Source organism: Heterodontus francisci, chromosome 2 (genome assembly GCF_036365525.1).
Source record: "Heterodontus francisci isolate sHetFra1 chromosome 2, sHetFra1.hap1, whole genome shotgun sequence".
Classification (NCBI taxonomy): Eukaryota; Metazoa; Chordata; class Chondrichthyes; order Heterodontiformes; family Heterodontidae; genus Heterodontus; species Heterodontus francisci.
In genome coordinates this window covers 104,332,883-104,348,329 of record NC_090372.1, presented here as the reverse complement: position 1 = coordinate 104,348,329, position 15,447 = coordinate 104,332,883, and the positions used below count along the sequence as shown (strand labels likewise).

At 41.4% G+C, this 15,447-nt stretch overlaps 1 protein-coding gene across 6 annotated transcripts in view; it reads right to left on the bottom strand.

Annotated features, from left to right (window-relative positions):
• dgkb (diacylglycerol kinase, beta) overlaps positions 1-15,447 on the bottom strand; it is a 1,110,826-nt gene that overhangs the window by 903,524 nt on the left and 191,855 nt on the right. For all 6 annotated transcript variants that reach the window (XM_068051143.1, XM_068051127.1, XM_068051112.1 and 3 more), the window contains one exon: positions 9,527-9,686. In XM_068051143.1, coding sequence (XP_067907244.1) covers positions 9,527-9,686 — 160 coding nt within the window. The remainder of the gene's footprint in view (positions 1-9,526; positions 9,687-15,447) is intronic.

Below are 15,447 nucleotides of genomic sequence, written 5' to 3'. Positions count from 1 at the left end.
CCCATTTGGCTTGTGAGGTGAAAAAAGATGCTGTTAGGACCATGCCTCTCTCCCTCACCACTTGCAGATTTTCATTCACATAGGATATTGCAGACGTCCCTGTAGCTCACTGTTCAATAGCGCTCATAAGAATTACGCTTATGGGTTATTAATAACGCTGAACACACATCTCTCCTATGGCCAGAAGAACTCTATGTGCCCTCAGGATGCTTCTCAATTTTGCATCCTGGTGATTGCTGACCAGGAAGCAAACTAACTGAGGCTATCTTTGGACTCACCTTGCCAGGCCGAAGCAGATCAATGAAATGTTTCCTGCACTGGACCGAGTTCCTCTTCACCACTCCTCTGCTGTTGGCCACCTCCAGCCATGCCTTCTTGGTCAGCTTTGCAGGCTTTTTATTGTTGCTGGCAGGAAACAGGATGCTTCTCCGTGCTGTCACCGCCTCCAGCAGCATGATGAGTGAGGTGCCAGAAAAACGGCAGGCTGCCCTGGCACAGGGTCTTCCCTATCCACTGCCCTCTGCTTAGCTTCACTTACCATTTTTCAGATGAACGGCAACGAGAGCATTGGCTGGGGCTTTCCTTTTAAATCAGCTCGTCCCTTTGTCCTGCCTCCTTCCCACATCTGCCACTGCTGATTGGGCAGCGAACAAAACTCTAGGCCAATTAATTACATTTTTAATTGAAGTCACAATGCATTTTCGTTGACCCGGATGTGAACACGATGTCGGGGTCCCGACCCCGGAATGGAAGTCCCATCCTGTTTCTCCAAAGTCCTTTTTTCTGACCTCCTATCATCTTCCCTTCATAATCTCTAACTTATCTAAAACTCCTCTGCTTATGTCCTTGCTGACCACACATCCATCCTTGCTGATTTTCATTAGGTCTCCATTCTTCAATGTACTAAATTTAAAATTGGTACCTTTATGTATAAATCCTCCAAGGCCTTGCTCTACCCTATCTCTGTAAGCTAATTCAGGCCTATAATACCTTATGAATGCACTGATTCTATACATTCTGCCCTTTCTTCACCTCGCTATTGGCACTAGACCTTTCAGTCACATCAGTCCTGCTCTCTGGAACTCTCCTCCTAACTCCTTTCATTTTTACAACTTCTTTCATCTTTAAAAATCTCCTCAAAACTCATCTCTTCTGCCAAACTTTCCAACTCATTGCCCAAACTCTCCTTTCCTGATTCAGTGTTATCTCAAATTGTGATTCTATAAAATATCTTAGCCCATTTTTCTACACTAAAGGTGCTATATAAGTTGTTTCTTTTGACAAAATTCACCCCGACCATCTGATAACACACTTTATGGAATCTGCTATTCAATCTTTTCAATAGCAGTAAATGTAGGTTCATTCTTATGAGTCTTGTAATTCCATTTCAGAATGTGAGTCATGGCTCAGTGCGGAGCACTCTTGCCTCCGAGTCCAAAGATTGTAAATTCAAGCTCCATTCCAGGGACCTGAGAACAAAAAGCTAGGCTGACATTTCACTGCAGTATTGCGAGAGTGTAATGTCTTTCAGATGAGATGTTAAACTAGGACCCTGCCTGTCCTCTCAGGAGTATATAAAAGACCCCATGACACTATTTTGAAGAAGAGCAGGGAAGTTAACCCCAGTGTCCTGGAGCATATATATCTCTCAATCAACATCACAAAACACTGATTATCTGGTCATTATCACATTACTGTTTGTGGGAGTCTGTTGTGCACAAATTGCTGAATTTTCTACATGAGAACTATGATGATTTATGATCTATGATTTATATCTATGAATGATAACTACTAAATCAACATTGGGTAATGAGTGGGCGGTACAGTGGCGCAGTGGTTAATACTGCAGCCTCACAGCTCCAGCGACCCGGGTTCAGTTCTGGGTACTGCCTGTGCGGAGTTTGCAAGTTCTCCCTGTGACCGTGTGGGTTTCCGCCAGGTGCTCTGGTTTCCTCCCGCAGCCAAAGACTTGCAGGTTGGGAAGTAAATTGGCCATTGTAAATTGCCCCTAGTGTAGGTAGGTGGTAGGAGAATGGTAGGGATGTGGTAGGGAATATGGGATTAATGTAGGATTAATATAAATGGGTGGTTATTGGTTGGCACAGACTCGGTGGGCCAACGGGCCTGTTTCAGTGCTGTATCTCTCTGACTACAATTCAAAAATACTTAATTGGCTGCAAAGCTTTGGGATGTCCTCAGGTTGTGAAGGGTGCTATATAAATTTAAGTCTTTCTTTCCTATAGCTCCCTTTTTATATATTACACATAGCTCTGGCTTTGGTAAATGAAAGATGAATATGGGAAACCTTGCTAGTTATGTAACTAATTGGAATACTACAAGTAGGATGAACTGTTAAGAATGATCACTACTAAATCAACATTAACACCTGTGTTGCAGCAACACTCAGCACTTACTATTAGTGCTTCAATGTCACTATCACCCAGGATTAATCCATCGATTTCTGGGCATGCTCTATGCAACATAACAACATGCACCCACATCCGAAGATAATAATCAGCACCAGTTCCAGCTCCATTACTTCTACCACTGCTCAAAGGGATGGAATTTTTCCATGGGCGGGCATTTTCATAATTGTCTTGCAAGATCTGGAATTCTTGTCCACAGCAGAGTTGCAGCCACAGGAGTACAAACAGGTAGGAGCTGGGAGCAGCACTGTTAGGGACGGATGAATGTATCTTAGTCTAACAGTGCACAGCACAGTCCTTTAAGGCATGTAGAATCAGGAATTAAATAGCTTGATAAAACATAGCAATAACAGTGCCATAAGGGAATGGGTTATTTATGTTCTAATTTACCAATGGACAGGCACCATAACAAGTACAATGCTGGGACACAGCAAGAAATTCAATGTGCTCCAAGGCAGCTTTCCAGTAACTGGCAGCAACAATTAATATAGCCAGTTAGCAATTTAAATGTTACAAAGATTACTTTTGCAGCAGTGAGTTCAGCAGTCAGTTTGTTTAGCCAACACCTGGGGGGAGTCAAGTGTTGAGAGCATCCATGGCACTGTGGGGCAAATGACTGCACAGAAAAATGTAGAAATTGATTGGTTATATGGTATTCAATAGTCAGGGGAATAGGCAGGCAGTTCGGGAACTGCTGACATGAGTCCCACATGGTAAGTTGCCTCTCTGGTGCCAGGGTAAAGAACATCACCCAGTGAGAACATTTTGAGGGGTGAAAAGGAACAGCCAGGAGTCGCAGTCCATGTGGAAACAAATGACATAGGGAGGAAAATGGTTGAAGTCTTGTAGTCCAAGTTTCAGGAGCAAGGGAGGAAGTTCAAAAGCAGGTCTTTGGATCACTCCTAGTGCTACATGCTCGTATGTATAGGATTAAACAGGTTAATGCGTGGCTGGAGAAATGGTGCAGGAGGGAAGGTTTCAGGTCCCTGGGACATTGAGACCCTGAGCATTGAGGCAGGAGGGACTTGATCAAGGTGGATGAGTTGTACCTCAACAGAGCTGGGACCAATGTCCTTATGGGAAAGTTAACTAATACTGTGGGGGATGGTTTAAACTGAATTGGCAGGGGGATAGGCAGCAATATTAAACATTAGAGAAAAAGAATCAAGGTGCACAGAGGACTGGGAGCAACAAATCGAACTAGCATAAAACATGGTTGAAAAATAGGAGGGATCAGAGAGGAAGTAAATGCGAAGCAGACTAAGATTGGTTTGAAGTGCATGTACATTAATTCACACATTGTGGTAAATAAGGTTGGTGAGCTGCAGGCAAAAATCCCCACATGGGTTTATGATATACCAGCAATAACAAAGAACTGGCCGAAAGAAGGGAAGATTGGAAACTTAATATTTCTACAAACATAAGAATTGGGAACAGAAGTCGGCCATTTGTCCCCTCTAGCCTGCTCTGCCATTCAATAAGATCATGACTGATCTGTATGTGTTTCGAATTCCACACTCCCATCTACCCCGATAACCTTTGATTCCCTTGCCTAACAAGAATCTATCTACCTCCGCCTTAAAAATATTCACTGACCCCGCCTCCACCACCTTCACAGGCAAAGAGTTCCAAAGTCGCACAACCCTCTGAAAGAAACAAATTCTTCTCATCTCTGTCCAAAAAGGGCGACCCCTAATTTTAAAACAGTGTCCCCTAGTTCTGGACTCCCCCACAAGAGGTACCATCCTCTCCACATCCGCCTTGTCAAGACCGTTCAGGATCTTATAAACTTCAATCAACTCTCCCCTCACTCTTCCAAACTCCAGCGAAAACAAGCCCAGTCTGTCCAGCCTATCCTCATAAGACAATCCATTAATTCTAGGTATCAATCTAGTAAACCTCTTCTGAACCACCTCCAATGCATTTACATCTTTCCTTAAATAAGGAGGCCAAAACTGTACCTGTATACTAACGTTTTGTGACTCATGCACTAAAACACCTAAATCCCTCTGCATCTTGGAATTCTGCAGTCGTTCTCCATTTAATTAATACTCTGCTTTTATATTCTTCCTGACAAAGATGACCCTGTTCTAAGATGTGTGACTGTCTTCCAGAACAAAGTGTACAGGTATTTCTCCCCCTCCCTTATGTAATGCAGTTTTGCAGATCAGCTTCCAGATCAATAATCCTGATCTGGAATTCCTCGAGCTGCTTGCACTTTCTGCAGACTTGTTTGTCCTGGATTGTCTTGGCATCCAAAAGCTCCCACATACCACAGCTGCAACGTAACACTTGTCCTGCCATTGTTACTTATGCTATTAGTTAATTTACTTTAATTACTTGCTTATTACTTTCTTAATTAACTCTCTTGCTGTTTCCTCGTATTAGTAAATAAAACCTTCCACTTAGTAAAATTACCCGAGTTTTGAAAGATAAATGATAAAAAAACTCACCAACCAATCACCTACCTTGGAGTCAAGGGAAGACTCACCAGCTGCTGGAGGCTAAAAAAAAGAAAGTAAATGGATCCCCTCTTTCCCCCTCTGCACCGGCTTCCCACATACACCAAATTTCCAGCTTCACTCTGGCAAATGTCTCCTCTCACTGTGTCTCCTCACTGCATTAGGCTAAGAACTGGTCCACTTTATATCGAGATTCTGATGATTCACTAACTCAGCTTCTGCTACAATAATTAGCACCTATTGAACCTAACTACTTTCAAATGATTGACAGATAACTGCCACTGCTGGCTGCTTCTTATTTAACAAGTCTATTTACCTAACCAGGAGATTTTAAAGCCTGACTCTTAATCTAAAATTTAAATTAAAGTTTAAGCTTGACAAAAACTTACCAGAACTTTCCACGTGCACCAAATTTCCACTTCACTCTGGCAATGTCTCACTCAGGAAAATGTCTCCTCTCACTGCATCCCCTCACTGCATTCGACTACAAACTGATCTGCTTTACATAGAGATTCTGATGACTCCCTTTTAGGAATAGCAATAATAAGGGACTTCAATTATCCTAATATAGATGGGGATAGTAACAGTGTAAAGGGAAACGAGGGGGAGGAATTCCTGAGGACACATGGGGAACAGTGATCATAATATCATTAGGTTTGGAATAGGACAATCAAGTGTAAAATTACTGAACTGGACGGGGGCCAACTTCAGTGACTTGAAAAGGAATCTGGTCAAGGTGGATTGTAATCAAAAATTGATGGGCAGAACAGTCAGCCTTCAAAGAGGAGATGGTTCGAGTACAGAGTAGACACATTATTATGAGTGGGAAGAGTATCTAAAACGGGAGCTCCCTGGATGACTAAAGACTTAGATGTTAAAATGAGAAAGAAAAAGGAGACTTATGACAATTGTAAAGTTAATATCCTTTAGAGGACCAAGCTAAATACAGAAAGTACAGAAGAGAATAAAAGGGAATAAGGGGGGTGCGGGGTCAAAGAGATAGTAAGAGCAGGTTAGCAGCTAACATAAAAGGAGAACACCAAAGTCTTTTATAAATACATAAATAGTAAAGGGTAGTCAAAGGAAGGGTGGAGCTAATTAAGGATCACAAAGGAAATCTTCTTGTAGAGGCAGAGGTACTAAATGAGTACATTGAGCTGAAATTTCAGACCCCGCTGATGTCGGGAATGGAGGTGGATCAGCCAAACATCAATGGTGGAAAAACTTTTAGAGTCATTAATCCGGAGCAAAATTAATCAGCATTTAGAAAAGTATGGGTTAATAAATGAAAGTCAGCATGGGTTTGTTAAAGACAAATCATGTTGTCGAACATAAACGAGTTATTTGATGAAGTAACGGAAAGGGTTGATGTGGGTAGAGCATTTGATGTCATGCATATGGATTATCAAAAGGCATTTGACAAAGTGCCACATAATCGGCTTGCTATCAAAGTTATAGCCCATGGGATTAAAAGAACAGTGGCAGCATTGAAACAAAATTGGCTAAGGGACAGAATACAGAGAATAGTGGTTAACTACTGTTTTGCAGACTGGAGGGAAGTATACAATGATATTTCCCAGAGGTCAGTATTAGATCTTTGCTCTTTCCGATATATATTAATGGCATGGACTTAGGTATACAGGCCACAATTTCAAAGTCTTCGTATGATACGAAACTCAGAAATGTAGTAAACAATTAGGAGGATAGTAATAGGCTTCAGAAGAACATTGACAGACTGACTGTTGAAATGGGGAGACACGTGGCTGATGAAATTTAAATGAAGTGTAAAGTGATGCATTTAGGTAGGAAGACAGAGGCACTAAAAATTAAATGGTGCAATTTTAAAGTGGGTGCCTGTGAGTGTATGCGCATAAATCTTTGAAGGAGGCTGGACATGTTGAGAAAGCTGTTTAAAAAATATATGGAATCCTTGGCTTCATTAATAGAGGAATAGAGTAAAAAAGCAAGGAAGTTATGCTAAACCATTATAAAAACTGGTTAGGCCTCAGCTAGAGTATTGTGTTCAATTCTGGGCACCACACTTTAGGAAGGCTGTCAAGACTATGAGGAGAGTGCAGAAAAGATTCACTACAATGGAACCAGGGATGATGGACTTCAGTTATATACGGAGACTGGAGAAGCTTGGCTTGTTCTCCTTAAAGCAAAGACGGTTAAGAGGAGATTTGATAGATGTGTTCAAAATCATGAATGGTTTTGATAGAGTAAACAAGGAGAAACTGTTTCTAGTGGCAGAAGGGTTAGTAATGAGAGATCACAGAATTAAGCTAATTGGCAAAAGAACCAGAGGCGACATGTAGTTTTTTTTTACACAGCGAGTTGTTGCGTTCTGGAATGCACTGCTTGAAAGAATGGTGGACAATATTCCTTCCAAGCTGTGCAGCTACACAGCACCCTGAAAGTTCCCTCATAGGCTACACATAGGCCCTTTTAAATTATCGCGAGTGGGTGGCCTGTGCAAAAAAATTTAAAAGGCCTGCACGCTTAAACGAATCAGACACGCACTCTGAAAATAAATTACAGATTCACCTCGTTATGGAAGCAGATTAAATATCAACATTCAAAAGTGAAATGGATCAATACAGAATGGTAAAAAATTACAGGGCTATGAGGAAAGAGCAAGGGAGTCAGATTAATTGGATAGCTCTACTAAACAGCCAACTCAGGCAAAATATACTGAATGGCCTCCTTTTGTGCTGTATCATTATATGATTTACATTTTAAAATCAGCACAGAGCCCAACAGTGAGCTGCTTCCACTGAAATTGCAAGACATGCTCACTCCTTGAGATGGCTCTGTGCTCAGTATAGATGATGGGCATTGGGGTTGGGCTGTGTGCCTCCACTAGAGTTTAGAAGTTAAATTTCGTCTGACTGACCTTATCATCTGTTCATACCTAAGGGGAACATTGAGCTTATGTGAAAATACACATACATAATTATAACTTATAACTTTTGCCAGTAGTTGAGGTGTGGTTCTGGAATCTCAGTACACATTTTGTTTGTAATGCCTTGATGTCCATCTCAGCAGGAGTGAAGGACAATGTCAAAGGCAGAGCGGAGCCGGGTTGCAATGAAGCATTGCGGTACCCCAAGTGCATGTGGTGCAGGAACCTCAAATTCTAAAGTGTAGTAGAAGGGGTAGAGGGTGTGAGGCTACCAGTGCTGTCAGTCTCCCAGCACCATCTGATCACTGAGCACTATTAAGGAGGATACTCCATCATTAACACCACAAAGATAAACTGAGACTGACTGGCTGTTCACTAAAGAAGTCTATCAAATTAAATACTGCCAAAAAAGTATCAAAAATTATTTGCTTATATGTTTTTGTTGAATGGAGTAGATGGAGGGTGTAAGTAAGAGGGAAGGCTTTCCTTCCTCTTCCTGCTGTCTTGTCTGTACTTGATGCCCAGGAAGGAGCTGTGCTTACTGAGGGTAGAGCTGTCTCCCTTAATGGGGATCAACACACTCCCAGTTCATCTTCCCACTGGTGCTTGTGGAGTATTAACTTTAATGGGGGGAAAGATGTGAGCTTGTGATTTCCCATGATGCCTTCTCTGTAAGTGTATTTTCGCACTGGAAGCACGATACTAGAATTAGTCCAGGTACTTCAGAAAATATCAACAATTAATTAGACTGTTATTTTTAACAAGACAATTTGGAAGGTAGCAATAGATTTTATCAAAATGTTTTGGCAGAGTTATACACTCATATACACTCAGATTCTTCCCAGATAATAAATCTTGCCCTTTCAACACTGGTATTGGTCCTTCAGACATTTGCATATAATATTTTTTTCCCTCCAATATAAGTGAAGGAATATTGGGTTTACTTTTAGTTTAAGTTACATTATCCTTTGTCCCACTGTAATTTCAGCACAATTACTGCTTTCACGTGACATAGATTTATATTCAGGGCTGCCTTTCTCTCGTCAGCTTTTGCTACTTATCTACATTGGCATGTATGGAACTATTGAACCACAGAAATTTGTAGCATAGAGGCCATTCACCTTATTGCCCTTAGCTGGAGGAATTTTAAAATTAATCCCACTGCCCCCTTCTTTCCGCATAGCTCGGTATCTTCCTCTGCTTCAAATATTTTATCCAGTTTTGCCTTAAAAGCTGCAATAGTCTCTGTCTCAAGCACCCCCAGTGGCAAACATACTCAAACAACCTTCTCTGGAAAGAAATTTCTCCTAACCGTTCTCAGTCTCAGTGATAATTTTAAATTGACCCCTCATCAATGACTCGCCACCAGAGGATGAGTTTCCGATGAAAGGTCACATTCCTGAACCAATAACTCTGTTTTCTCTCCACAGATGCTGCCAGACCTACTAAGTATTTCCAGGATTTTCTGTTTTTATTTCAGATTTTTAGCATCCGCAGTATTTTGCTTTTATATTTGTCTTTGCCCCGTTTTTTCAAAATCCTTCATAGTTTAAAAAAAAACCATCAAATTTCCTCTTAACTTTCTCTGCTCCAATGAAAATAATCGAGTACTTTTTGTCTCTCCATACATTTATAGACTTGTTTCTCCTTTAAAGACCATTGAAGCGATTGTTTGTGCTTTCTAAAAACAGAAATGTGGGAGGTACGTTGATGTAGAGGCCCTTGTTGCTTACCTCCTGCGTGGAGTGCAGGGCTGCTGGAATTTCTCGCCTGCGATGAAGGGCTTGGAAGAGAGTTCTTGAATGACATGAACAGATGCTGACAGAAATCATCAGGCAGATCAGCCTCCAAGAATGTTTTCATAAACAGTTTGAAGCCTTCAAAGTCTATTGGCTAGAGATAAAATAAACAGCAGTTACACTTAAAGAAAATATCACAAAACCAGAGAATTAATTGCATTTGAAAAAATATCATCCATAATCTTAGCCAAAATGGACAACCAAAACATTTTCAATGTGAAACATTTGTGTGTTTCACTATTTTTAATCTTTGTAAAAGATCTGTGCAACTGCATTATTCAAACAAAATCAAGAAAGACAAAACAAATGGTAAGTTTTATAATGAAATAAAAAGGTTTTTTATTTTCTTTAAATTTACCATTGGTCCCCCAAGGATCCAGCTTGTCTCCCTCCTGTTACTCATCTGCATGCCTTCCCTCTACAACATCATCTGAGTGAAATTAGAAAATGTTTCTTCATGCGAGGGGTGATAAAAGTTTGGAACTCCCTTCCATAAAAAGCAATTCATGTTAGATCAATTGTTAAATCTAAAACTTGGATTGACAGATTTTTCTGAAAGTACTGAGCACTGTAAAATATTAGGCACAAAATAACTCGGAACAAGAGTAGCCCATTTAGCCCATCAAGCCTGCTCTGCCATTCAATAAGATCATGGCTGATCTGTTACTTAATTCCATATACCCACCTTTACCCCATATCCCTTCACACCTTTGGAGAACAAAAATCTATCGATCAAGGTCAGAGGCTGGGAATTCTGTGGCGAGTAACTCACCTCCTAAATCCCCCAAGCCTGTCCACCATTTACAAGGCACAAGTACGGAGTGTGATGGAATACTCTCCACTTGCCTGGATGGATGCAGCTTCAACAATACTCAAGAAGCTCGAAAGCATCCAGGACAAAGCTGCCCACTTGATTGGCTCTCCATCCACCAACTTCAACATTCACTCCCTCCACCACTGACACACAATGGCAGCAGTGTGTACCATCAACAAGATGCACTGCAGCAACGCACCAAGGCTCCTTCAACAACACCTTCCAAACCCGTGACCTCTATCACCTAGAAGATCAACAGCAGCAGATGCATGGGAACACCACCACCTGCAAGTTCTCCTCCAAGCCACACATCATTCTGACTTAGAACTATATCACTGTTCCTTCATTGTTGCTGGATCAAAATCCTGGAATTCCCTTCCTAACAACACTGTTGGTGTACCTACACCCCAAGGACTGCAGTGGTTCAAGAAGGCAGCTCACCACTTCCTTCTCAAGGGCAATGAGGGACTGACAATAAATTCTGGCCTAGACAGCGATGCCCACATCCCATGAATGAAAAATTAAAAAAACTTAATTGTGCAGTCTGCAAGTCTTCTAATGCCTTCTTGTATTATGTTGCATTCTCTGTGCTGTTAGTTCAACAATATAGATGTAAATACTAACCAACATTTACGAAAATGAGATTTAAAACACATTAAGAAAATCTGTGGAATAATATCATTTAGCTAATGAATACACTGCACAGTGTTACAAGAGATTTTATTTTTGAACTAATATCTTAGAATTCTATGTGTTTTAAAAAAACAGAAAAAAGGATTTTAAGTGGACAGGGACACCTGCAAATAGCTGAAATTTTTGGATGTTGACTTTGTATACAAGAATAGGAAAAGCAAGCAGTTTCAAGGAAGCCAGACAGAGGTTTATGACCTCCTCATAGCAACACTTTGAATGATAGGGGAGACACTATATCTGGTCATGTGATTGGCTCAGGAAGGTTTACTTTTTTGGACGATTTTAAAAACCAGTGAGTTGGACAAAGAGCAGGCAATTGAAATTTTGAAACTTAGACCTGACCTGCCTGGAGCCCAGAGAAAAAGACCTCTCTCTATAAAGGAAACTTTCATCTCTTGAAAAGAAACCCTGCATTTGAAAGGCTGCAGGTTCCTATTGCCTCCTGTCTCTGAAGATTTTTTTTTACTCATTCATGAGATGTGGGCATCGGTGGCTAGGCCACCATTTATTGCACATCCCTAATTGCCCTCGAGAAGGTGGCGGTGAGCTGCCTTCTTGAACCGCTGCAGTCCATGTCAGGTAGGTACACCCACAGTGTTGTTCGAAAAGGAGTTCCAGGATTTTGACCCAGTGACAGTGAAGGAATAGCGATATAGTTCTAAGTCAGGATGGTGTGTCACTTGGAGGGGAACTTGGCAGGTGGTGGTGTTCCCATGCATTTGCTGCCCTTGTCCTTCTAGTTGGTAGAGGTCGCGGGTTTGGAAGGCGCTGTCGAAGGAGCCTTGGTGCGTTGCTGCAGTGCATCCTGTAGATGGTATACACTGCTGCCACTGTGCATCGGTGGTGGAGGGAGTGAATGTTGAAGGTGGTGGATGGGTGCCAATCAAGTGGGCTGCTTTGTCCTGGATGGTGTTGATCTTCCTGAGTGTTGTTGGAGCTGCACCCATCCAGGCAACTGGACAGTATTCCATCACACTCCTGAATTGTGCCTTGTAGATGGTGGACAGGCTTTGGGGAGTCAGGAGGTGAGTTACTCGCTGCAGGATTCCTAGTCTCTGACCTGCTGTTGTAGTCACGGCATTTATATGGCTACTCCAGTTCAGTTTCTGGTCAATGGTAGCCCCTAGGATGTTGACAGTGGGGGATTCAGCGATGGTAATGCCATTGAATGACAAGGGGAGATGGTTAGATTCTCTCTTGTTGGAGATGGTCATTGCCTGGCACTTGTGTGGCACGAATGTTACTTGCCACTTATCAGCCCAAGCCTGGATGTTGTCCAGGTCTTGCCGCATTTCTACACGGACTGATCCAGTATCTGAGGAGTCGCGAATGGTGCTGAACATTGTGCAATCATCAGTGAACATCCCCACTTCTGACCTAATGATTGAAGGAAGGTCATTGATGAAGCTGAAGATGGTTGAATTCGTGCATCCAGTGTGGTTCCTGTTGCCTTCTGTGTTTTGGGAATTTCTGGAAGCTGGAGAAACCCAGAGAAAGCTTCGACTGCTATATTGCTGCTGTGACTCCTAAGCAGACCTGTTGCTACACACCTGCTGAAAGACCTATATGATGCCTGCTGTAGCTGAATTGCCTTGAGCGCCTACCCATCACAGACTGTTCATCAACCTCACCTGGAGAGACTTTGAGTGGCATCTGACCATTTGACTCTTGGACACCTCACCCAACCGAAGAATTTCCTGCCAGAATGTGACAAACTGATTTATTTTATTATTCCTTCTATTGCTAAGAAACAGCTGTAAACCAAAACCCTTTATTCCCGGTTAACTTTTTTTTAATGTGTGTGTGTGTGTGCGCATGTGGTCCAGGGAAATAAGCAGCTTTTCATATATATAGATTTATCTCATTAGTAGTTCAGACTTATCATTATTGTTTCCAAATAAATAGTTAATGTTGTTGTTGTTTAAAGAAACCTAATTGGCGTGCTTTATTCTGGGAGATAAACAGTCGATTGGCTACTCTTTGGTAGGTGGAAAAAAAAACTCATTGATATGCTGTGACCTGTGGAGAAGTCGTACTGAATTAACAGTGCATTTCTCCCAACTTGGTAATAACATATGAATTGGGGCTCTTGCGAGATCAAATCAAATGGCAATGCAGTTAAAGACAGTATCAAACTTAAAAAAAAGCAAATAATTGCACAAAGATGGGAGGCAGGTCAGAAGATTGAACAGAATATAAAAAACAGCAAAGAATGACTAAAATATTGATAAGGAAAGTAACATTAGAGTACGAGAGAAAGCTAGCTAGAGATATAAAGACAGATAGTAAGAGTTTCTATAGATATTTTAAAAAGAAAAGAGTTAACAAAGTGAGCATTGCTCCTATAGAAGGTGAGTCTTGGGAATTAATAATGGATAATAAGGAGATGGTAGATGAATTGAACAGATATTTTGCATCGGTCTTCACTATTGAGGATACAAGTAACATCCCAGTATTAGGTGTAAGTCAGGAAATGGAAGGGTGGAAGCAACTCAAGAAAATTACAATCACCAGGGAAATGGTACTGAACAAATTGTTGGAGCTGCGGGCTGATAAGTCCCTGGGTCCTGATGGACTTCATCCTAGGGTGTTAAAAGAAGTGGCTATTGAGATATTGATGCGTTGGTTCTAATTTTCCAAAATTCCCAAGATTCGGGGAAGGTTCCATTAGATTGGAAAATAGCGACTGTAACACCTTTATTCAAAAAGGGAGTCAGAAAGCAAGAAACTACAGGCCAATTAGCTTAACAGCTGTCTTAGGGAAAATGTTAAAAGCTATTATTAAAGACATTATAGCAGGGCATTTAGAAAAATTCAAGGTAATCAGGCAGAGTCAACATGGTTTTGTGAAAGGAAAATCATGTGAACTCCCATTTATTGGAGTTCTTTGAGGGAGTTACAATGTGCTGTGGATGAAGGGGAACTGGTGGAACTATCATACCTAGATTTCCAGAAGGCATTTGATAAGGTGCCACATCAAAGGTTACTAAAGAAAATTAAAGTTTATGGTGTATGAAGTTGGCATGGATAGAAGATTGGCTAGCTAACAGGAAACAGACAGTCAGCATAAATGGGTCATTTTCTGGTTGGCAAGCTGTAACGGGTGGTGTGCCACAGGGATCAGTGCTGGGGCCTCAACTTTTTACAATTTATATAAATGACTTAGATGAAGGGACCGAAGGTATGATTGCTAAATTTGCTGATGACAGAAAGATAGTAACTTGTGAAGAGAACATAAGGGGGCTACAAAGGGATATAGATAGGTTAAGTGGGTGGGCAAAGACCTGGCAAATGGAGTATAATGTGGGAAGTGTCCACTTTGGCAGGAAGAATAAAAAAGAAGCATATTATCTAAATGGTGAGAGATTGCAGTGCTCCGAAATGCAGAGAGAACTGGGTGTCCTAGTGCATGAATCATAAAACGTTAGTATGCAGGTTCAGCATGTAATTAGGAAAGCTAATAGAATGTTATCGTTTAGCGGGAGGGGAATTGAATACAAAAGTAGGCAAATTATGCTTCAGCTGTACAGGGCATTGGTGTGATCACATCTGGAGTATTGTGTACAGTACTGGTCTCCTTATTTAAGGAAGGATGTAAATACATTGGAGGCAGTACAGAGAAGGTTTACCAGACTAATACCTGGGATGGGCGGGCTGTTTTACAATGAAAGATTGGACAGGCTAGGCTTGTATCCGCTGGAATTAGAAGAATAAGCGCTGACTTGATTGAAACATATAAGATCCTGAGGGGTCTTGACAGGGTGAACGTGGAAAGGATGTTTCCGCTTGTGCGAGAATCTAGAACTAGGGGTCACTGTTTAAAAATAAGGGGTCACCCATTTAAGACAGAGATGAGGAGAAATTTTTTCTCTCGGGGTCGGGAGTCTTTGGTCTCTTCCTCAAAAGGCACTAGAAGCAGAGTCTTTGAATATTTTTAAGGCAGAGGTAGATAGATTCTTGATGAGCAAGTGGGTGAGAGGTTATCGGGGTTAGGTGGAAATGTGGAGTAATCAGTTCAGCCATGAACGTACTGAATGGCGGAGCAGGCTGGAGGGGTCGAGTGGCCTACTCCTGTTCCTAATTTGTATGTATGTATGACAATGTTAATTGTAAGGGGAATAAATAATGAAAAGAGAAAAATAAGAGAACCAGATTTCTTGTGTAATAGGGTTGAGTCTACACCACCAGAATGGCATTAGCAGTTGCTACAGCTTTTCTGGGAAAGTAGAATGTGTCCCTCAGTGACGTGAAAACGTTAGCCAAGATTAAACTAAAAGATTTGGCAGCACAATTTGGGTTAGACTTGAAATCAGGTGCAAAATAAGCAGAGACAATTGATGTAATAGCC